Source organism: Bubalus kerabau, chromosome 3, assembly GCF_029407905.1.
Source record: "Bubalus kerabau isolate K-KA32 ecotype Philippines breed swamp buffalo chromosome 3, PCC_UOA_SB_1v2, whole genome shotgun sequence".
NCBI lineage: Eukaryota > Metazoa > Chordata > Mammalia > Artiodactyla > Bovidae > Bubalus > Bubalus kerabau.
In genome coordinates this window covers 68,622,863-68,646,828 of record NC_073626.1, presented here as the reverse complement: position 1 = coordinate 68,646,828, position 23,966 = coordinate 68,622,863, and the positions used below count along the sequence as shown (strand labels likewise).

General features: G+C 39.8%; 1 protein-coding gene across 9 annotated transcripts in view; it reads right to left on the bottom strand.

Moving 5' to 3' along the window:
* CERKL (ceramide kinase like) overlaps window positions 1–23,966 on the bottom strand; it is a 157,865-nt gene that overhangs the window by 17,196 nt on the left and 116,703 nt on the right. For 8 of the 9 annotated variants that reach the window (XM_055572031.1, XM_055572032.1, XM_055572027.1 and 5 more), the window contains 3 exons: window positions 18,715–18,846; window positions 9,766–9,829; window positions 2,590–2,732 (listed from right to left, as the gene is read on the bottom strand). In XM_055572031.1, coding sequence (XP_055428006.1) covers window positions 2,590–2,732; window positions 9,766–9,829; window positions 18,715–18,846 — 339 coding nt within the window. The remainder of the gene's footprint in view (window positions 1–2,589; window positions 2,733–9,765; window positions 9,830–18,714; window positions 18,847–23,966) is intronic. The other variant, XM_055572033.1, reaches the window with a different exon arrangement.

The following is a 23,966-nucleotide window of genomic DNA, read 5'->3' as shown; positions in this document are numbered from 1 at the left end:
CAATCCATAAGCTGGAACTTCTATACAATCACTAAAGTTTTGACAACAGGCTGTATTTTCTAAACAAAAAGTATTCAAATGCCATTTCTATCAATCATATCCACTGTATCTGGAAAATGCTCTCAAAATCAGAAATATGTTTAAAAAGTATGATGATAATAAAACTCAATGCTATTCCTCTATAAAATCTGAGTTGCATGTTAAAAAGTAAACATAACCACAACTGTTTCTAGCTCGCTATTCACTTGATGTCAAATGCATACCTGTGGGGACACCCATCCTTCCACTTCTGATGCACAGCACTGAATGAGTGACCTCAGGGCTGTAAGTACTATGGAAAAGAAACAGTGAACTAAGCATATCCACTCTGCCCAAAAGGAAAAGGTTGGGAAAGTTCCACCATTATAGACATACTCCTAAAATGACACGGAAAGGTCAAAGTGTGCTTCCAAAGCATCTTTTTGAATTGATGCATTTTGTTATTGTCTACCTAAAAGGTTTATTTTCACAGATTCTTCTTAATGGGTTTTATAATCATAAGGATATATCCTTATAACCCTCTCCTTTTAAATTATTGTTTTTATGAAGGACTTTTTAGTCTAAAAGAGCATTGGTATGTCTGTTCTTTGTCGATTGATAATACAAATATACTAAAATCCATACTAAATGACTCTGGTTATTGAATGGATAGAACGTTGATTTCTTTTTTAACCATGTGCATTGTTTTCTATTTTCACAGGAAACAACACAACTGACCCTTAAACAACATGGGTTTGAAGGGAGTGGACTCACTTCGATGTGGATATTTTTCCGTTGTGAATACTATGCCATGCTGTGCTAAGTCGCTTCAGCTGTGCCTGACTCTTTGTGACCTTATGGACTATAGCCTGCCAGGCGCCTCTGTTCATGGGATTCTCCAGGCAAGAATACTGGAGTGAGTTGCTGTGCCTTCCTCCAGGGGATCCTCCTGACCCAGGGATGGAACCCACATCTCCTGCAGCTCCCACACTGCAGAAGAATTCTTTACTGCTGAGCCACCAGGGAAGCCCAGTGAATACTATGGTGGTGGTGGTGTAGTCGCTAAGTCGTGTCTGACTCTTTTGACTCCATGAACTGTAGCCTGCCAGGCTCCTCTGTCCATTGGATTCTCCAGGCAAGAATAATGGAGTGGGTTGCCATTCCCTCCTCCAGGGAATCTTCCCAACCCAGGAATCGACCCCGATTCCCTATTCCCAGTGGGCTGAATTTGAGAATGCAGAGAAAGGAAGGGCCAACTGTATACTGATCAAGGATCAACTGTAATTGTTCCCACTCTTCTTATGCAGATGATAATATGTGATGTTTTAAAATGAAAAAAATCTCACCTTTTTCACTATTGTTTGTTTCAATAATAATTTGGGAGGAAAAAGTGAAAGTGAAGTCGCTCAGTCATGTCTGACTCTTTGTGACCCCATGGACTGTAGCCTGCCAGGCTCCTCTGTGCATGGGATTTTCCAGGCAATAGTACTGGAGTGGACTGCCATTTCCTTCTCCAGGGGATCTTCCCGACCCAGGGATCAAACCCAGGTCTCCCTCATTGTAGACAGACGCTTTACCGTCTGAGCCACCAGGGAAGCCAAGGACTCGATTAATGGAACAAACCTGCCAAAGATGCTGTTGCCTGTTCCAGATGCCGGTGTTGCTCTGGCTGTTCTCCCTGACTCACTTCCACTTTCTTTTCCTCCCTTGCCCTAATCAGGCTTATTCCTAGAGCAGGTTCCCAGAAGGTTGCTCCCTTGTCTAAACCTCCCATTGTTCCCTAACAGCAATTCAGACCCTTTCCTGTGGCATCCAGAAACCACCCAAGTTTAGACACATTCTGACACCAGTACCACCCAACAAATGGCCTGTGGTCTTTTCTTTCACATTCCTGGATTTTGCCTTGCCACTTGTTATTTTTGCAGCCAAGAAAATAACGTATTCTTATCTTTCAGGCCAGATCCTACCTATTTTTAGGTCCCGTTCAAGTGCCACTTGCTCTATAATTTCTTTACATTTATTCACGTAAACCTTATTAAGCGTTCATGGTGTCACATTCTGCTCTAGCTGCTGGAGATACAGCAGTCAGGATGAATCCTTTTGGCGTTCTCAAACTTATCTGTTTATACTTCAATTATGGGAATTGAGTTACTACATTTTATCCCATATGGAATTATAAGCAGCTTGACTGGAGTGGCCCTATTTTGAAATTTCATATCTGGAACTGCGTGATCATTAAACCTCTATATGGGAAGGTAGAATAATAGTCCCATTTGTTGTTTGCTTAACTATATTAAACTCTGCAAATATACTTCTAATTTAATACCACAATAACCTCATAATGAAGGGGCCATCATGTGTGTTATCTCTCTCTTATTTAGAGAAATAAGGCTCAAAGAAATTAAATAACTTGGGCCCCATCTCACATGTGCTAGCAGAGATGCCAAGCATGGGTCTTTCATACTCAAAGTCTGTGCGTTTAACTCTGTATGATGCAGTCTAGGTTAGAGAGTAATACAGGAAGAGATGGGGGAGAGGGTTCACTTGGCAAATCCAGGGGCCCTCCCTTGCCTGCTGGTATCACACCAAGCGGAAGCTGCGCTCTGACAGGAGTCAGGATGCTGTCTGTTTCCAAGCCCGCATTCTTCTGGGCTCTAAGAAGCAAAGCATGGGCTACTTCACTGGCAGATCCATCTCCACCAACACATACCACACTGGAAAAGAAATTAAGTCAAAGAAGGAATGACATCAGAATAACTGGTAATAATTTGTGAAATGTAGACTTTAAAATATTAGTCTTACATATTATATTTGCATAATTACTCATAGCTTCAAATATTTCAATATATGTCAATGGATAAGAAGACAGTAGCACTGTACTGATAAAGTTTACAAGAAGACATTCGCTGAACTTTATTATGGTTCAACTCAAAAAATATTCGAACATACAGTCTAAAAGTCAGATGAGTGGCTCAGATGGTAAAGAATCTGCCTGCAATGCGGGTGACCCAGGTTCAATCCCTGGGTCAGGAAGATCCCCTGGAGTAGGGAATGGCTACCCACTCCAATATTCTTGCCTGGAGAATTCCAAGGACAGAGGAGCCTGGTGGGCTACAGTGCATAAGGTCACGAAGAGTCGGACACGATTAAGCAACTAACACCTTCACTTTTCACTTTCAAGAGGCATTAAAACACTTAAACATGTTAATTCACATCTGACCTGAATTTTGCTTTGTTAATATCCCAAAGCATATTATTTTTATTTTGTTTATGTTAATAAGTCAATGAAATTCATTTAACTAACACAAGCGAAAGCATAAAACCCTGCTAATTTTCAATATAGCTCTGAAAAAACAATAAAAGCTCTGAAAAGCAATAAAAATCATGTAAAATATAAAGCTTTAATTTAAGGAACTACTAATTATCATTAGTTATAAATGTCTATTGCAAACATGAACTGGTTTTCATCTCTTGGATATTACTGTGATACTGAACTTGTAAAGTTAGTGTTACTAGCCTTTGGCTCTGCTACTGCTTCTACTGCTAAGTCGCTTTAGTCGTGTCCAACTCCGTGCAACCCCATAGACGGCAGTCCACCAGGCTCCGCCGTCCCTGGGATTCTCCAGGCAAGAACACTGGAGTGGGTTGCCATTTCCTTCTCCAATGCAGGAAAGTGAAAAGTGAAAGTGAAGTCGCTCAGTCGTGTCCGACTCTTCGCGACCCCATGGACTGTAGCCTACCAGGCTCCTGCACCCATGGGATTTTCCAGGCAAGAGTACTGGAGTGGGTTGCCATTGCCTTCTCTAGCCTTTGGCTCTGCTACTACTAAGTCACTTCAGTCGTGTCCGACTCTGTGCGACCCCATGGATGGCAGCCCACCAGGCTCCTCCGTCCATGGGATTTTCCAGCAAGAGTACTGGAGTGGGGTGCCATTGCCTTCTCTGCCTTTGGCTCTAGTCAGTACTAAAGTTTTTTAGGACCTCACCATAAGTACACTACAGGAGGGGGGAGGTGGGAATCCATGAAGGTCATACAGAGTGTCAGAGGTTTTGTCATAGTCATTTGTATTTAAAAGATGTAAAATAATGGGCTTCCCTGACAGCTCAGTGATGAAGAGCCCACCTGCCAATGCCAGAGACACAGCTGTGATCCCTGATCCAGGGACACACCACACGCCACGGAGCAACTAAGTCGGTGAGCCTCAACTATTGAGCCTACTCTAGAGCCGGGGAGCCCCAGTTCCTGAGCCCATGTGCCCTAGAGCCTGTGTTCTGCAAAAAGGGAAGCCACCACAAAGAAAAGCCTGCACACCGCAATTAGAGAGTAGCCCTGGCTCGCCACAACTAGAGAAAAGCCCACACGCAGGAACAAAAACCCAGCATAGCCAAACATTTAAAAAATAATAACATTAAATATCAAAATCACATCAATTGACCCAAAGGGAAAGAGTTCGTGTTACTGAGAGCAGGTGCCATGCCCCACGACCTCCCAGGCCCTGCAGCAGAAGAGTCTGCTCGTTTAAATGAGAAGCAGTTTCTTGGCTCTAGCCCACTGCATCATCCAGGAGGCAGGCTTAGAGGACCGCATCTTCTGACTTTTCTAGGGAAGCCACAGGACCTGCTTTGGGGGTAAGTCTCCTAACTTATAAACATTAACAACTAGCATTCGATATATTTAAAAATTCTTTTTGCCAAACAGAACAGCCCACAAGGCATAATCAGCAGAGGTTCCTGGTTCCCTGAGTTCAGGAAGCTCCAGAAGCTGGTGGATCCTGAGGCTGAGAACACTGTGTCCATCAGCTGCCTCCATCGTGTTCTCAGTCTTCAGCCCCGGCACTTAGGTGGGGTTCAGGGCTAAGGCTGCATATAGCCTGGGCAATCCAAGGTCCATCCTAACTAGAAGAAATTCTATGATACGGGATATGACCCAGGTCATGTTTGCCTGGGGATATTATTTTGTGTCTGAACTGATTCCAGCAGCCTCAGTGTAGCCACTAATTCAGAGAAAAGTGATTATGCCTACGGAGCACCAACTTCAGGTCGTATAACATATTGGCTCTTTTCTATTAAATTCTTAAAAATCTGTAAAATAGGCATTAGCCTCATATTTATATATGGGGAAGCCAAGGTTTCATTTGAATCTTATCTGTATGATTTCAAAGACCTCTACGGATAGATTTTCAAACATTTTGTGGACTTAACTTCTAGTTCTATGCCTGTCTACCAACCAAGAGTGTATGGCCTAAAAAGCTCATGTAAAGTCATCCAACATATCTAACTGAGCACAAATAACTTGCCTCTTCCGTATCATATGGTAACATCTGAGCCCTGGAATCCTGCACCCAGTTAAAGCACTGTGTACATGTTAACTCTAACTGCTAGAGTTAGTAGAAATGAGCCTTGCTCGGGACACATGTGTGAGTTAGTTGCTCAGTCGTGTCCAACTCTTTGTGACTCCATGGACTGTGGCCTGCCAGGCTACTCTGTCCGTGGAATTCTCCAGACAAGAATGCTGAAGTGGGTTGCCATTCCCTTCTCCAGGGGATCTTTCTGAAACAGGGATCAAATCCAGGTCTCCTGCATTACAGGCAGATTCTTAACTGTCTAAGACACCAGAGAAGCACATATAGGAATATGCTCTACTACAAAAACCTTTGAAATATTGTCATAAGGCATTCTGTGTTAAATATTTTGAAACTAAAACAAATGATAATTACAATAATAAAGTAACACTTAGTGAACAATTACTATGTATCAGACGTTGTCAGCATTCTCCATGTATTAATTTTTTTAATTTGAACAATAACTACACACAGTATACACTTTTACTCCCAATTCACAGATTTGGAAAATAAGACATAAAAAGATTAAGCAACTGTTCCAAGGTCATACCATGGTAAGTTATAGAATGAGACTTTGAAATAAGACAAGTTGGTCTTAGAAACTACACTACTATTTGATATATTAGACTCCTTTCTTACATAGAAGACCCAATGAAAATAGCCTTAGGAGAGTTTTATTATTTTGGAAATCAGTTTAACAGTAGAATCACTGTGGAATTAAATAAGAGAAAAGAACTTATGTTGACAAATACTAGATCATTAAGATCATCTCGAGATATAATTACCCAACCTAGGGAATATACTTAATATAAACATAAAAGAGTCTAGCTATTAAAAGAAAAGGCAAAAAAATAACCTTTTAAAATGGGTTCATTCAATCACACTTAAGAGCTACCCTAAAACATAACCCTTTAGAAGTAAAGGGTAAACCCTTGTGTTTTCAGAATAAACTCTTTCATGCCTGACCAAAAGTAAAGCTTTGCTGTCTAGAAAAGCACAATTGGGAGCTAATATCTCATTTCTCTTTATTAAAAGTGATAAAAAATATAAATGGGTGTTTGTGTATTTGTCTATCAACACACATCATTATTAAAATGTTTATTATTGGATTTTCAACTTAATTTTTTTTTGAGAAGAGATACTTTTTAACCTTACTTACTAATACAGATATCACAGTGGTGATAGAATGTCAGTGTAAGCCAAATAATACCTGCTGCTGCTGCTGCTAAGTCACTTCAGTCGTGTCCGACTCTGTGTGACCCCATAGACGGCAGCCCACCAGGCTCCCCTGTCCCTGGGATTCTCCAGGCAAGAACACTGGAGTGGGTTGCCATTTCCTTCTCCAATGCATGAAAGTGAAAAGTGACAGTGAAGTTGCTCAGTCATGTCCAACTCTTCACGACCCCATGGACTGCAGCCCACCAGGCTCCTCAGTCCATGGGATTTTCCAGGCAAGAGTACTGGAGTGGGGTGCCATTGCCTTAAATTCAAATGAAGGAAAAAAACTAATTCAACAAAATATAGTTTTAAAATGCTGTGAAACAAAATGATAAAATATTAGTATATGTATCTTGTCTGGAAAATTCCATGGACAGAAGAGCCTGGCAGGATGCAGTCCATGGGGTCACAAGAGACATGACTGAGAGACTGAGCACACGCAATATATGTGTAATTGCATAAGAGCTACAGATTAGCACTTTTCACATTTACAAACGCAACTGTTTCTGCTTCAAGTCTATGCATTCGATATTACTCTTTTCTTTGCCTTTACAAAACTTCCTGTTCATGCCCAGTATAGAGGAGGCAATGTGGAAACTGACAGGGTTTCCTCAGTGGCTCAGATTATAAAGAATCTGCCTGCCAGGCAGGACACCTAGGTTCAATCCCTGGGTCAGGAAGATCCTCTGGAGAAGGGAATGCCTACCCACACCAGTATTCTTGCCTGGAGAATTCCACGGACAGAGGAGCCTGGCAGGCTACAGTCCACGGGGTCGCAAAGAGTCGGACAGAACTGAAAACACATAATACATGGAAATGGATGCTCCTGCAAACTCCAGCAGTGGATCTGAGAGTGTTTGCTGGAACACACTGGAGTTGTATACCAGCTGTCATGAGGACTGATACACTGTTCCTGTTGGCATTAGGAATATGTCGCGATGTGTCTTCATAAAAACATATGCAACTCATTAAAAAAAACTTCAAAATCTTAATAATCTTAAACGTTATTTACTGAATCATTTTGCTTCTGAATAATATCATAGAATTTCTCTAGGATCTTAATCTCTGGTCTATGTCTAAAAACCTTTAGGTGATTTCTCCTCACTCCCTATCAATAGCTCCAGTAGAGACAGGATGAGTCTTTTATATCAATTTCTCAAAAAGTACTCCTACAGCTACTCCTGAAACAGATTCAGGAACAGGGTGCTCATGAATGTAGCATGTTCCACTTTCAAACAATTCTACTTGTTAGAGAATTGTTCTCTGGAAGTGCCTACAGAATCTGTTTCCACTGTTCTCCTCGTATATATGCCTTTCTATGTAATTCTAAGTAGAATGACTTAAAATGACCATTTTTATTAAGATAGTTATCCCAACCACCATTTTAGCTCCTGCTGAAATAACTGGACTCAAAAAACCAAATGAACTATTTAAAGGATCTTAGAAGACTTTCAAAAGAAATTTTAAATTGTTATGAATTCTAAATTAATTGGCATACTATACAGTGAAATCACTGGAACTCAATGAACATAATGGCTAGGTAAACTATTTGGTGAAAAAAAAAATGTAGGTAATAACTAAAGGATCTATAGATCTTGTAGTGCCACACTGCAAAATAACACCTCCTGTCATGTGGAATAAATAAGAAGTATGTTCACGTAAAGAGAAAACATTATTCTATTGCACTTAAGCTATAGTTTTTCATCATTCTGCAAAATTCTTCTTGATCCTTGCACAGTTAATTACCAATGGACGTTATTTATAGATAACACATTTCCTGGAACACTTCATAATGTTAATAGGCAAGACAAGGTGTAATACCTACAATATCTGTTATTCTTATTATATAACCATGTTTTAAAAGCAAGGACTTATTTGCAATGCAACATTTCTTATACATTCACAAGTTGTGTTTCAGGACCATGTAGCAAATTAAGGTAGCTAGCTGGTAGGCATGATTCCCCCAATTACTTCTCTTAAATTGTATACTTGCAAGGTAATTTCCTAAATGTAGCCTATTAATCAATCTGTCGAGCACTAAGTATAAGGCTCTGCAGTAATCTCCTACCTCATATTCTTCATGCTCAATATTTATAGACCATTGCCGTCTAGATTCACTCCCTTCGATTAAATTCCTTTTTGAAAAATTATGTCTTACTTACCAAACTTCCTTCTTCATCCAATATTTTTCCTCACCTCAAAATATTAAGTATTTCTGAAAACTGACCTTGGTAATGCTCCAATCTGATTGCATCACTTTCCTCTCTAACACATTCTAATAATTTTTCAGGAGGAGTAAAGCCTTCCATTACAGTCGAAAGACCCAGATGCCCTTCCTGATATTCTGAGTCTATTGCTGCCCACCCCCACTGCCGTCACCATGAGACAGAATAATTCACATGCCTGCCACCTTTTAAAACTCTGAAACATCCACCCTTGCAAAAAACCTTCCCTAAGAGAATACGCTTTTAGTCTTGTACATCAATCCAGCACTTTAGCAAATTGATTCACCTACATTTTTAAAATGTCAATTGAAATATACGTCACTTGCCTTGTTTCTAATGTTTGCATGCCAGTGAAAAATTTCTACACATGCCAGCAATGTATTGCAAACAACAGTTTCTAATACCTATTTTGAATAACACACTTATTTGGTAGCCACTAAATTATAGAAGATAAGTAAAATCAGCACATTTTTTTCATCCTGAAAATAATGCATTTGTTTTCATAAAATATTTACACTCATTCATAGCCAAATTAACCCAGGGGTAGCTAATAATACTATCAATAAATTTGCAAAAGAGGATCATAGTATAGTTATGCCATATGACCAATATATTATCTTCCATCAATGCTTTTCTAGATACTCACAGGGTTAAAGCCAAAAATTAAGAACTCAAGATGCAAATATATGTTCATAAGGTAAGTATGAGGCAGCACACGGTAACTTGCCAGTACTTATATTCACATCCGTCCTTCCGTTTCTATGCACAGTCCTGTGCGGTAGATGACTGTGTCATATTACATTACCATCATTAGCTGTTACTACACATATATGCATGAAATACAGCCCAATTACATACATCACAAATAGTTAAAAACTGTAAGTTCCAAATATGGCTGAAAACTAATGAAAATATTTAATAACATAAGCTCTATGGTATATGTAGATGAAGAATACAACCTACCCATCAAATCCCTGTAGTTCACATTCTTTGAGTAGTGACAGGGCATGCCCTTCATATTCTGTTACTATATTAGAAGAGAAAAAAAAAACAGAAAAAGGTAAAAGTTTTAAATGAATGATCTACACTTTTTAACTTGGTTTGGCAAAATAATATGCTAAACATATGGTCAGGTCGTAAAGCAAGATATATTGTTGAATATTTATATTTTAATCATGGCAAGGAGGATTAAGTGTTACTTGCCCGATGTGTTTTATAGCTTTATGTAAAAGAGGGTCATATATTTATTCCAACTACATAAGTCATTTGGGGATATCCCATTAGATCATTTATCTTGGTGCCTGTCATTTAGTGTTCCCTAAATAAGACACATTTCCTTTAAATCAGAAGCCTAGGAGCAGCAGTATTTTGAAAATAAGGCATATTAGCTGGCATCAGATAGTCAATGTTAAATCGCTTTGGCAACCTTACATGAATATATTACTTGAAAGGTTAGTGTAAGATTTACATACTAGAAGAATGTGTGTCTGGAACTGCTAGACTAAAAAGAGGAGGAGTTGGATGTGAAAATGTGAAGCCAAGCCAACACCAATGATAACAGACCCAACGCCAAGGAGGGTGGCGCTCAGGCCCACCAGAGCCCAGATTCTCCGAGGAAATGAATCTGTCACTCCCGATCGCTGTCTCCACAGTCATGATGCCCTATACAGTACTGCAAATGCCAGTGAAGACAGGATAAACTGGCACACTGCAGATGGCACCAAGCGGTCCAACCGCATTTAGCATTTTCTGGGGCAGCTCTGCCAGAAGAGACAGCCCAGCTGTATCCACCCATCAAAGATTTCTGCTGACCGACATGACACTGCAGATGGATTTTTTGTGTAAGAATGTGCATCATTATATGCGAGATTACATTAATCTTTCATGCCTGTCTGTCCCTGGTGCCAGCATGGTTCAAGCTTTTCCTACAATGTTTTTAGATATTGTTAAAAATTATTAATCTTGGTGTCTAAAAGAATCATTCTGTACCCAGCAGCATTACATTGTAATTTTCCCACAGCTTATTCAAATGCTGTTAACATTTACAGGAATAAAACTTCTCTATTAAATTCTATTTAGCACAAAGTGACAAGAAAACAAAATATGAAATATCAACGTTAATAAACAGGTTATCATCCATGACTGTGTGCTGATCATTCATCTGTAACTTCAGTAAGTAGCTGCAACCTTAAAAGCAAAATAATAAAGCATCTTACAAACACACATTATGAATAATTAAGGCTATTAGGGAAGAAATATTTATGCTAAGAGTCAGTTTATCAAGTCTCAGTTTTATTCCAAAGATTGCTTTGGTAAAGCTTTTCACATCCAAAACAAAATTAGCCTTAAAATTATCTTCCGGTTAAATGATATTTTTACTTACAAAAAAATCTGGAATAAGTCTATTTCTTCCTTTCATCTTGCAGATGAAATGTGACTGTGTGTGTGTGTGTGTGTGTGTGTGTGTGTGTGTGTGTGTGCTAAGTTGCTTCAGTCGTGTCTGACTCTATTCGACCTTACAAATTGCAGCCCACCAGGTTCCTTTGTCATGGGATTCTCCAGGCAAGGATAATGGAGTGGGTTGCCATGGCCTCCTCCAGGGGATCTTTCCAACTCAGGGATCGAACACATGTCTCCTGAAATGGCAGGCAGATTCTTTACTACGGAACCACCTGGGAAGCCCCATTTAGAAGGAGTAGAAGGAATCAAAACATGTATTTATATAGGATATTATGGGCTCTGGAAGCAGAAAGAGCCAGATTCAAATCACTCCAAATAAACAACAACATGGGCTGCCAGGAAGCTGCAGAGTCACAAGAAAGCTACTGGCCTCTTCTTTCAGCTACATTCCTTTGACAATCTGACCGACACCTCTCTTATATAAGAAATTTGGAGTTTTCATTGTTTACAACTCTTTGAACACACAGTTCTCACTGCTGGCATCCCTATACACCTCAACCTTCAGTTTAAATATTACTTCTTCAGAAAGACAGTATTGGAGAAAAGTAATGTCCTGAGGTTGATATTGATTGGTGGTAAGGAAACAGGCTAAAGTTAAATCAGATGAGTTTTGATTCTAACATAAAAGAAACCTTTCTTGGTTTGGTGAGAAAAATCTGTAACGAGGTAAGATACTGAAATGTGAGAAAAGTCTGTAATGGGGTAAGATACTGAAATGTCATTTTCTTTTCTGTCTCGTAGGTACTTCAAATTTAGTAAGTTCAAATAGCAGCCATCATTCTCACCTTCAAATACACTGCCTCTCAATTACATCATTCTTTCTAGTGTTCCATCATCCATTCCTCACTACCCAAGATAGGAAATGTCTTCTTTCTAGAGTATCCCTTTCTTTCACTCTCTGCAACCACTCTATGCCCAAAGCCAGTTGTTCCTGCCTTTTAATTATGCCACTGCATCCCAACATTCCTCAAGCCAATGCCCGAGACCCAGTCACCACAATTTTTAATATGAAAACTACATCAGCCTCTCCTCCAGTCTCCCTCTATTTACCCACTCTAGCCAGAATGATCTTTCTTAAGCATATGTTTGATTACACCTCTTCCCTACATAAACTCCATTGATGACTATTCATTGTCCTCAGGGATAAATTCCAACTCCTTAACTGATATCCTAGTATTAGAAATGGATTGGTCATGTATATCCATAATTATTCAAGGGATAATAAAAAGAACTTTTCGCCCATAATTCTCTCTCTCTAGCTGGATTTTATTTGTGAACATTTATGATCCAGATTTTTGTTAACATGTAGGTATAACTGGGAGGGAATAATGCCTCAGCCAACTAGCATCTTTTTAACAGTTTTATCAGATCACCTAGCTTTCTGCTGCGTGAAATCGGGAGCAATCGGAGGTATCGCCATGGAAGGGAAGGCTTCAAATAGAGACATAAAGAGCCAAAGGGAAAGAATCAAAAGAAATTTGGTAAAAGTGTCAAAAGTTTAAACACATGATCCCAGAAGGAGGGGAAAAAGTGACAATAAACCCTACATTCTTGACAACTCTGCCCAGGGTCAGACAGAAGGTAAAATTATCTGGTGAAAAAGTACTCCCATGGGCCCTGAGCTGGCAGAGATCAAAGCTACATTCAGAGAAGTGTCTTTGACCATGATAATGATGATGAACATAACAAGGTCTAGGAGCTGTGTGACTATAAAGATTGACTGAAGAAAATGGAATCACCTGTCTTGAACAAGTGAGATCAAGGGACTACATGATATCTGTTTTCAAATACCTCAAAGACTGTACACACAAGACAGGACACACTTATTCCATTTATTTTTTATGGTGGCGCTAGTGGTAAAGAACCCGCCTGCCAATACAGCAGACATAAGAGACACGGGTTTGATCCTTGGTCGGGAAGATTCCTCTGAAGGAGAGCATGGCAACCCACTGCAGTATTCTTGCCTAGAGAATCCCCATGGACAGAGGAGCCTGGCAGGCTACATCCAGGGTCGCAAAGAGTTGGACAGAACTGAAGCAAGTTAGCAGGCACAAAAGATAAACGTCAACATGGAAAGTCACGAGGAGGCAAACTTCAGCTCACAAGTTCTTCTTGCAGTGTGCATTTCCCACAGACATTTGGCAAAGGGTCAAGTAGGTCTGCAATCCAGCTAATACTCTTATTCAACATGCTAGGTGACTTTGGACTACATCAGCCCAGAAGAGCAAGCACCTGTTAGTAAGTGAGGACAGAGGAGGCGCCTTTTTCTAATATGTACAGGGGCACAGTGACTCTGAACTCCAGTTGAGAACGCCCATCAGTATTGTCCAGTAACAGCACGCACTGAGTCCACCACATGATGCCCAGGCTGTGGAGCGCCCCAGGAGTGGCACTTCTTCCACTAGGAATGCCACACTCCTGCACTCCACCGTAGGAGAGAAATTGAACTAGATGGCCTCCACAGTTCTTTCCAGTTTAATTTCTCTGCTGCCTTGACTTTTTAAATCTCATTGTTCTGTGAGTTATCCTATGATGTCCAGAATTCCCCTCGTAATTCTTAAAGTCTGCTCTGCTTTGAGAGGAAGAGAAAGAAATGGTATCATATGCCAGAATGGGCTTTCCACTCTTGCTCTTTGATTCATGTATCAAGTTGTTAGGAATAAATAACTCTTTTTTAAGGTTCTTCAGGTCTTCTGATATGATTATTAGATAAGATACTGCATTGAAAGTAGCAGCAGAGGGGAGATACTCCTTTAGCTCAACTATTTCAAAAGATGCTGATCTATATTTAGAAGGAGTTAGATTTTCAGCACTAACCAAATTGAAATTAATACACTATTATTAATATGGTAAGAATCTTTTTTTTTAAACTGGAAGTCTGTACCTTTTGACACCCTTCAACCCTTTCACCCCCACCACCAAACCTCTGGAAATCTGTTCTCTGTATCTACATGTTCTGATTTGTTTGTTTGGGGTAATTTTTAAAAACATTCCACATATAAGTGGGATCATATGGCTTTTGTCTTTCTGTGACTTATTTCACTTACCACAGTATCCTTAGGTCCTTGTATATTTCCCCAAATGGCAAGATTTCCTTCTTTTCTATGGCTGAAAAGTATTCTGTGGTATGGCATGTACATGTGTATGTGTGTGTATACACACACACACACACACACATACATATACACACATTTTCTGTATCCATTCATCAATTAATGCACACTTAGGCTGATTACATGTCTTGGCTATTATAATGAAAATAAAATGTAATGAAAAATAAAAACAAATATAAACAAATGGGAACCTAATTAAACCTAAAAGCTTTTTCATAGCAAAGAGAACTATAAACAAGATGAAAAGTCAACCATCAGAATGGGACAAAATATTTGCAAATGAAGCAACTGACAAGGGATTAATTTCCAAAATATACAAACAGCTCATGCAGTTTAATACCAAAAAACAAAGAACTTGGTCAAAAAATCGTCCAAAGACCTAAACAGACATTTCTCCAAGAAGACATACAGATGGCCAGCAGGCACATGAACAGATATTCAGCATCACTAATTAGAGAAAGTGAAAGTGAAGTTGCTCAGTCGTGTCCAACTCTTTGCGACCCCATGGACTGTAGCCCACCAGGCTCCTCCGTCCATGCACATCAAAACTATAGTGAGATGTCACCTCACACTGGTCATCATAAAAATATCTACAAACAATAAATGCTGGAGAGAGTATGGAGAAAAGGGAACCCTCACACATTGTTGGTAGGAATGTAAATTGATATAGCCACTATGCAGAACAGTACAGAGGTTCCTTAGAAAACTAACAATAAAACTACCATATGACCCAGCAATCCCACTCCTGGGCTTAGACCCAGAGAAAACCATAATTCCAAAAGATACATGTGCCCCAGCGGTCACTGAAGCACTATTTACAATAGCCAGAACATGGAAGTGACCTAAATGTCCATCAACAGAGGACTGGATAAAGATGTTGTACATATATACAATGGAATATTATTTATCCATAAAAAAGAACAAAATTGTGCCATTTGAAGAGATGTGGATGGACCTAGAGACTATCATACAGAGTGAAGAAAGTCAGAAAGAGAAGAATAAATATCATATGTTAATGCATATATGTGGGATCTACAAAAATGGTACAGATGAACCTTCTTGTAAAAAAACAAATAGACACATAATATCGAGAACAAATGTATGGACACCAAGGGGGAACGGGGAGTGGGATAAACTGGAAGACTGACCTACATACACTTCTATGTATAAAAAGTGTTCTTGCCTGGAGAATCCCAGGGACGGGGGAGCCTGGTGGGCTGCCATCTATGGGGTCGCACAGAGTCGGACACGACTAAAACGACTTAGCAGCAGCAGCAGCATGTATAAAACCAATACTAATGAGAACCTACTGTAGAGCACAGGGAACTCTATTCAGTGCTCTGTGGTCACCTAAACGAGAAGAAAATCCATAAACGAGGGGTTATATGTACCCATATAGCTGATTCACCTTGCTGTACAGCAGAAGCTAACACAACATTGTAAAGCAACTATACTCCAATAAAATTTTTTTAAAGAAATAATGCTGTAATGCATATGGGAGTACAGATATCTTTTGAGTTGGTGTTTTTGTTTCCTTTGGCTAAATACCCAGAAGTGTGGAATTGCTGGAGCATATGGTCTGTGTGTGTGTGTGTGTTCAGTTGTGTCTGACTCGTTGTGACCCTATGGACTGTAGCCCACCAGGCTCCTCTGTCCAGGGAATTTTTCAGGCAAGAATACTGGAGCTGGTTGTCATTTCCTACTCCAAGGGATCTTCCCAATCCAGGGATTGAACCTGCATCTTCTGCATTGGCAGGTGGATTCTTTACCACTGAGCCACCAGGGAAGCCCTTATGATGAATACATCTTGTTACAAGTTTTACATCATGCCTCATTATACAGCACTCTGTTAATGAATTAATCATCATATAGACTGTATTACATAATTCATAGTCCATTTGGAGTCAGTGGTGCACAGAACATATATTAAAACAATGGTCACACTGGACATGCAGAAAATTTGTACTCTTTCTGTTTTACTCTTTCATAAAAGATACTTTTTAAAAGTATGAGTTGAATCTTATTAATACATAATTTATGAAACTAAAATATGCCACATTATGACCATGTTTCTATTGCACTTTACAATATACAAGGTACTTTTAAATATACAACCTTATTCAAACTACAAAATTATACAGTGAGATAGGCAGGATAAAATTTTTCAGATAGCCACATGTTTATTGTTCTTTCACATAAAATAGGAAACATTTTAAAAATATAAATATTAAGCCAATATACATACCCAAATGGTTTCATAAGCAAAAGATGTAATTTTATAATTTTGCTTGCAGCAGGAGTGTTAGGCAGCTAATAATTAGCCATTCTGCATGAATATATAAATAAATTCTAAATTTGCATTTATGTAATATTCTAATTTTATTTTATGTTAAACTAAATATAATATTTGTAACATTTAAATTTTAGGGGAAAAAGCTTCTAGACACAATATTTTTCTCTCCAAAACAATTATTAAAAAGGAAAGCACATTCCTATCATTTCCTCTACCTTAGTTCAAGTCTCGTAGACTGGTTTTCTTTCCTCCAATGTCTCCCTCATGTTTTCTGCTCTTTATCCCAATGATGTAATCATCTTTGCTAAACTAAATGACAACACCATGATAAAAAATGTACAGCACCTCGGGATCAATGCACAAACAGTAAACTCCCAATTGTAGCATGAAGATTTATCCTTAATCTTGACTCAGACTTCCTCTTGTGCACCTTGTTGGGAGCCTTCCCAACTTCAGTTCAGGTGTCCTCAGCCTCTAGGAAAAGGGGGTCCCACTGCATCTCCTAGGAAGGGTCTTGCTGCCTAAGAAAGTGCTCCAGGTGCAGCATACTTAATACATTAGGACAGTCAAATTAATAAGAAAAAATTTTAATCCTCATTCAGGATTAAAACATGTTGAATCTCTCACATATGCACACCTCTTCCCATCCCACTAGATTTGAATGAAGAAGAACCAAATTAATTGGCAACCATTTTACAGTGATGGAAAGGACCATATTTAAGATGAAGCCAAGGTTAATGAAAGAAATACCAAAATACTAAGGGCACAGTGCACACAGGCATACCCATCCATCAAGTCATGAGATGTAGGTTTTAAACCTTATTTACATTGTGAGACCCATCTCCCTTGGTTGCAGCTGAGCAAAGCCAGGTCACTCTGGGCACCTTCCTCGGGAACTTAGAACTGGGACTAGGAGATTCCAAGTGCATTCTGGCCTTGTATCCTGAGTAGGCTTATGCAACAGTCTTCATCAATTACAATTCACCACACATTTATATTATCTGTTAAGTGTAAATAGAAGCTACCTAGAAGTAAAACCAGCAAAACTGAGGGTGTGATTCACAACAGCATCAACCCTCCTCACCTCGTCCCCTTGGGAAAAATAAGAGTCTCTAAGAAATCAAAGCAGCTCCCTGGTGGTCTAGTGGCTAGGATTCAGTGCTTTCACTGCTGCGGCTGGGGTTCAGTTCCCCGTTAGGGAAATCACTGGGCTTCCCTCATAGCTCATAGTTGGTAAAGAATCTGCCTGCAATGCAGGAGACCCAGGTTAGATTCCTGGGTTGGGAAGATCCTCTGGAGAAGGAAATGGCAACCCACTCCAGTATTCTCACCTGGAGAATCCCATGGATGAGGAGCCTAGCAGGCTATAGTCCATGGGATCACAAAAGTTGGACATAACTTAGTGACTAAACCACCACCGCCAAGCAATCAAAGAAAGTTGGTCACCAAATTTTAACAGCTGAAAGAATTTTACTGTCTTTTTTCTATGAACTTCAGCATTACCAAATTTCTGTTTTCCTGCGCACAAACCTAAGCACCTCTCTTGTTTTAGACAATGATTTTAAGCTGCTGGCTTCTCCAAATTCATCTAAAATCAGCAGTTAAGTGCTGAGTTTTGACCCAACCAGCAGGGGTCAGAGTCAGAACAAAAACCACTTAATGAAGGATTTCATGGAAGACATCTAACATTTAAGTGAGCAAAAATCAATCACTGCTGAACTGCAGAGATAATATGCAAATAGCCAGCATCTCAGTGAAGATACTGAAACATGTGCAGCCCTCTTAAATATGATATCTAATAAATTTTAAAGTCTGAAAAAGGTCTAAAGAGATAATAGTGATACTCCAATAAAAAATAATACAATTGAAACAAAATAATTGAATTATAATCCTGTAGCTGGCTGCAGTAAGTTATCAAAGCACATAAACAAGTTTTAGATATTACAAGTTGTTTCCTAAATTTGACTCAAGTACAAACTCAAGGTTATCTTGCTTCCTCAAGTATGATTTTTTTTAAAGGCAAAATTATGTTCTGAAAATACTTACTTGTTACGTCAGTCTTTATTCCTGCAATCTTCAACAGTGGTTCAACCTTTTCATAATAGACCTGAGTAGCTTCTTTTTTGTGGCTTTGGGGGTTAAGGAGTATTTTTAATGACTTTGGTCTGTTTGAAAAACCTAAGAGGAAAATATGAATACAGAAATCATAAACTTTCTGTCAGCACTTTTTTCTTTCCCTTTAAACCACACACTAAAGCCAGTTAGAATGTTATACACCTATTTAATTCGTATTTGCTATTTTTATTTGACAGCATTATTAATAACAGCATTATTTTCAAACATTTCACATTCCCTAGCAATGAAATAGGAATCTCTCTCTTAAAGTTAAGTCCTGAGTTATAACAAAGCATTTTCAACCTATGAAGGAAGGTGTGAATGAAAACAACTTTGTGAATATTAGATGATTTTTATGTATATTTATCAAATCACCAATAATAGTGAATATATCCAATGTTTCTTAAGCACCTGTTTCTGGGCGGGGGTGCAGGGAAAGCAATAGACTGTAACAAATAAGAAAGTCCATTTCCTCTCCTTGGATAAATATGCTCATTATTGGAATTGGGTATTCCGTTGACCCCAGGGCTACCCAGGGCTGACCTGCTGGTGAGCTCAGGGTGGAGGATTCGGGGCTAGGTCAGGGCCAGCTCCAGAGCAATGCATGCTGGGAGCTAAAAAGAGGGCTTAGGTCAGAGTTCAAACCTGAAAGGGGGCCGGAGAGAAAGAACTCTTCCCTGGGGAACCGGAAAAGCAACGTCTCTCAGCGGGATCGGGGGATATGGTGCTGCCTCACAGTTGGAGCTGAGATTTGATACTACAATTTTCTGGGCTTGCAAGATGCTTATCACTTAGAGCCCAGTTGGAGCAGGTGCAAAGCAAATTTTCTGTTGTTAGGAAGGGGCAGGAGGGGACAGAGGAGCCAGAGGAAAGCTGACGACTATTTCTTTCGTGGTAAGCTGCTCTCACTGGGCCATGCTTCAAGGTTAGAAAAGCAGTTACTAGCATCCATTCTTAATGAAACTGTTACAAAAGCCAAAAGAAAAATGCCCATTACGCTCATGTCAGTTTTTGTGCCTCCAGCAGAGACAATATTTTCTTACCATAATTGATATAATAAAAAATGTTCAATGAATCATATTGTTTGAATTCAGGCAGTGTCTTGGCTGAGGACTGGACAGGACGATGCTGAACTCCTTGTTCTTCTGTAATTGGCTCTGGGCTCCTTTTTTGGTGAGAGGTCTCTGCCAATCTGCTAACTATCCAGTCTTGAAACCTCAAAGCCACGCTCAACTCCTTTTTTCCCCCTTTCCATCAATTCCTACATTCAAATGAGTGCCCAGATTTGTGTGGAGATAACTATTTGCTTCCATGCCTCTGCCCTTCCTGGCCATCTCTCTCTGGCTACTCACAGGTGTCTTGTAGCATCCCCCTTCCACTGCATCCTCAGATCTTCTAGTTCCCAGCAGCCCTGCACTGGTTCAAAGCTCCAGGGCCTATCTCTGCCTGAGGAGCAAGCCTGAACCCCTGAAAATGACATCCAGAACCTTCCCCCAACCAACTCCAACCTATCCTCGCTCCTTCCTTTCACACAGATTCAAGAAATACTTACTGAGCATTTGTACTGAGTACTGGGAAGATGGGGGGTGATTCATATTTGGCTCATGCTTCAAAGGGGGAAGACGTATCCACAAACAGAAACAGTACAAGACAGAATAGATCTGTTAACACAGAGGCACAGAGTGCTCTGGGAGTGCAGAGAGGAGGGTCTTATTAGGGATCTGTAAAAGGGCTTCCGGAGAAGGTAGCATCCGAGTAAGGCTCCGGGCTCACACTGCTGTTTTCCACCACTTGCAATTCCCTCCTGCCTCACACCTCATCCTCTCCCTTCCCCCAAACAGCAAAAGCAGGGCCAGGAAGAAAATACCAGGGTGTGAGACCTGCACAGAAAATGCTAGAAGCAAACTAAGCACAGAGGGTTTTCTGTTTCAGTCCAGCTTCCCCTTCATGATCTCGACCCACTGTATCACTTGCAGAACACCAGGTCTGTCCAGTCTTCCTCCATTCAGGCTCACTTTCCACTCTGCCGCATCTCCAATCCTGTGAGAAGGCAGCCACTTTTTCATAGCTCACTTCAAATACCACTTCTCCACTGAATCCTCTCCTGATCACCAACAGATTCACCTCTCAGGCTTCTTACTCCTAGGTTATCTATCTTCTGTCCATCTGTTATCTATTTTTTTTATCATTTGTACAAAAATCTCTGATAAAAGACTCAATGTCTCAGGATTCCCACTGGCCAAACCTGGGGCAACATAAAATGGAATTAAGACAGTAACATACCATACATACTATGGGGCACAATTTACAATAGCTAGAACATCCATCGGCAGATGAATGGATAAAGAAGTTGTGGTACATATACGCAATGGAATATCACTCAGCCATAAAAAGGAACACATTTGAGTCAGTTCTAATGAGGTGGATGAACCTAGAGCCTATTATACAGAGTGAAGTAAGTCAGAAAGAGAAAGATAAAGGTTGTATACTAACACATACATACAGAATCTAAAAAGATGGTACCAAAGAATTTATTTGCAGGGCATTAGTGGAGAAACAGACATAAGAGAACAGACTTATGGACACAAGGAGAGGATGAGATGTATGGAGAGATAAACATGGAAACTCATATTACCATATGTAAAATAGATAGCCAATAGGAATTTGCTGTATCTCTCAGGAAACTCAAACAAGGGCTCTGTATTAACCTAGAGAGGTGGGGTGGGGAGGAAGACAGGACGGAGGTTCAAGTGGGAGAGGATAAATGTATACCTATAGCTGATTCATGTTGAGGTTTGACAGAAAACAACGAAATTCTTAAAAGGAATCATCCTTCAATTAAAAAAATAAATAAATTAAAAAAACTCCAGGAACCATGTTTCTTTAAAAAAACAACACTAAATACACACACAAAGAAAGAAGAAGGAAAAACTGTCTTATAGAAGAAAAACAATAAATATAGAAAAATTGAAGAGTTAGAAAATCAATATTTTTGACCATTATAATTATGATGGATCTAAGCAAGAATCGGCAATGGATGCGAAAACCATCAGTGATGACAGTCAGTTGGGGATTAATATATTTACTTATTCTTAAACTCTGTCCCTCCCTATTCTTCTATTTACAGTATATAAAAAGGATATTTACAGTAGGGAAAGCTGGCAGACACCTCCTCAGTCAAGCAATCAAAGTTAACCACACTCTGAGTGATATAGACAGACACACGTGCCTCATGTATGCCATGCACAGCACTCAGACATGCAATTTCTGTGGGACTCCTGCCCCGAGTGCATAACGTGGACCTGATATGATGAAACACTCAAACCCAAGTGGAAGGGTATTCTCAAAACACCTGCCTTAGACTTCTCAACGCCGTCAAGACTATGAAAGACAAAAGCTGAGGAACTGTTCCAGATTAAAGGAGACTGAAGAGACAACAACAAAATGAAGTATGTGATTCCGGATCAGGTCAAAACAAAACAAAACTGCCATGGACAGTATTAGTGTCCTTTAATGAGGCAAGGCTAAGCAGATTAATATAAGGTTCACTTTATTAAAACATGACAAGGACTAGAAACTTGTTCTCAACTCCAGACAGTCCAGACTAAGATCTAGTTAAATTTTCCCTTACCTGGTATTTTTGTTAGAATACTCTCATTTCTCCAGCAGTAACAGACCCAGTAAGAAAGCTGTCTAATCACAAGATGGGAATCCCCAAATGCTGTCATACAAACCAACTTTATTCCCTCCTCTTCCTATATCATGACTGTGAAGGAATAAACATTCATGGAAATGAAAAACAGTCATTTCGGCTTGTGAGGATAAGAACATTCTAGCTGAAGGCTTGTAGACTTTAAATGTAAGTGTATAAAAGTACATGCTCTACAGCCCATCCAATCTTTGTGACACAAACCTAAGGCAGGAAAGGGGCTAATATTTTTTAAAAGACTTTCTAAAAGGATTTAAGCAAAATAAGTTTATTTTAAGCCTCAGTTAATAATAGTAATGAAAACTAAATTAATCAGAAATGTCCTTAGGCATTCTGGTCAATCAGTCAGTTAGTTCAGTCAGTTCAGTTGCTCAGTCGTGTCCAACTCTTTGCAACCCCATGAATCGCAGCACGCCAGGCCTCTCTGTCCATCACCAACTCCCGGAGATCACTCAAACTCATGTCCATTGAGTTGGTGATGCCATCCAGCCATCTCATTCTCTGTCGTCCCCTTCTCCGCCTGCCCCCAATCCCTCCCAGCATCAGAGTCTTTTCCAATGAGTCAACTCTTCGCTTGAGGTGGCCAAAGTACTGGAGTTTCAGCTTTAGCATCATTCCTTCCAAAGAACACCCAAGACCAATCTCCTTTAGAATGGACTGATTGGATCTCCTTGCAGTCCAAGGGACTCTCAAGAGTCTTCTCCAACACCACAGTTCAAAAGCATCAATTCTTCGGCACTCAGCTTTCTTCACAGTCCAACTCTCACATCCATACATGACTACTGGAAAAAACATAGCCTTGACTAGACGGACCTTTGTTGGCAAAGTAATGTCTCTGCTTTTGAATATGCTATCTAGGTTGGTCATAACTTTTCTTCCAAGGAGTAAGCGTCTTTTAGTTTCATGGCTGTAATCACCATCTGCAGTGATTTTGGAGCCCCCAAAAATAAAGTCTGACACTGTTTCCACTGTTTCCCCATCTATTTCCCATGAAGTGATGGGACCAGATGCCATGATCTTTGTTTTCTGAATGTTGAGCTTTAAGATGTTTTTAAATATATGTCAACAAAGCCAATTTTTATTTTTTAAACAGGAACATGTATTTGTTTTCTCATTTCTTTCTTTTAGATGAACTTAACATGACTATGAAGCTAAAGTCTAAGTATACACGAATTAGGTAGCAAGTTGATATCAAAATTTAGAAATCAGAATGGAGATTTCTACCCAATAAAGTAGGACTTTTTAATGTCCTTAAGAGATCTAACTGAAAAGGTCCCAACCATCTCTCCATGCAAGCTCCCTCCTCAAGCCTCCTCCTATTCCATTCATTCTCTTGAATTGCTATGTGCCTTCTGCCACAGTGCCCTTGCATCTGCTCTCCCCATGAGCTGCCCACCTGCACCATCTGCCACTGCAGCCACTTTGCCCAGTAAACCTCCTCTTCTTTGTTTTGATCTTGCCTCAGTGATCGCTT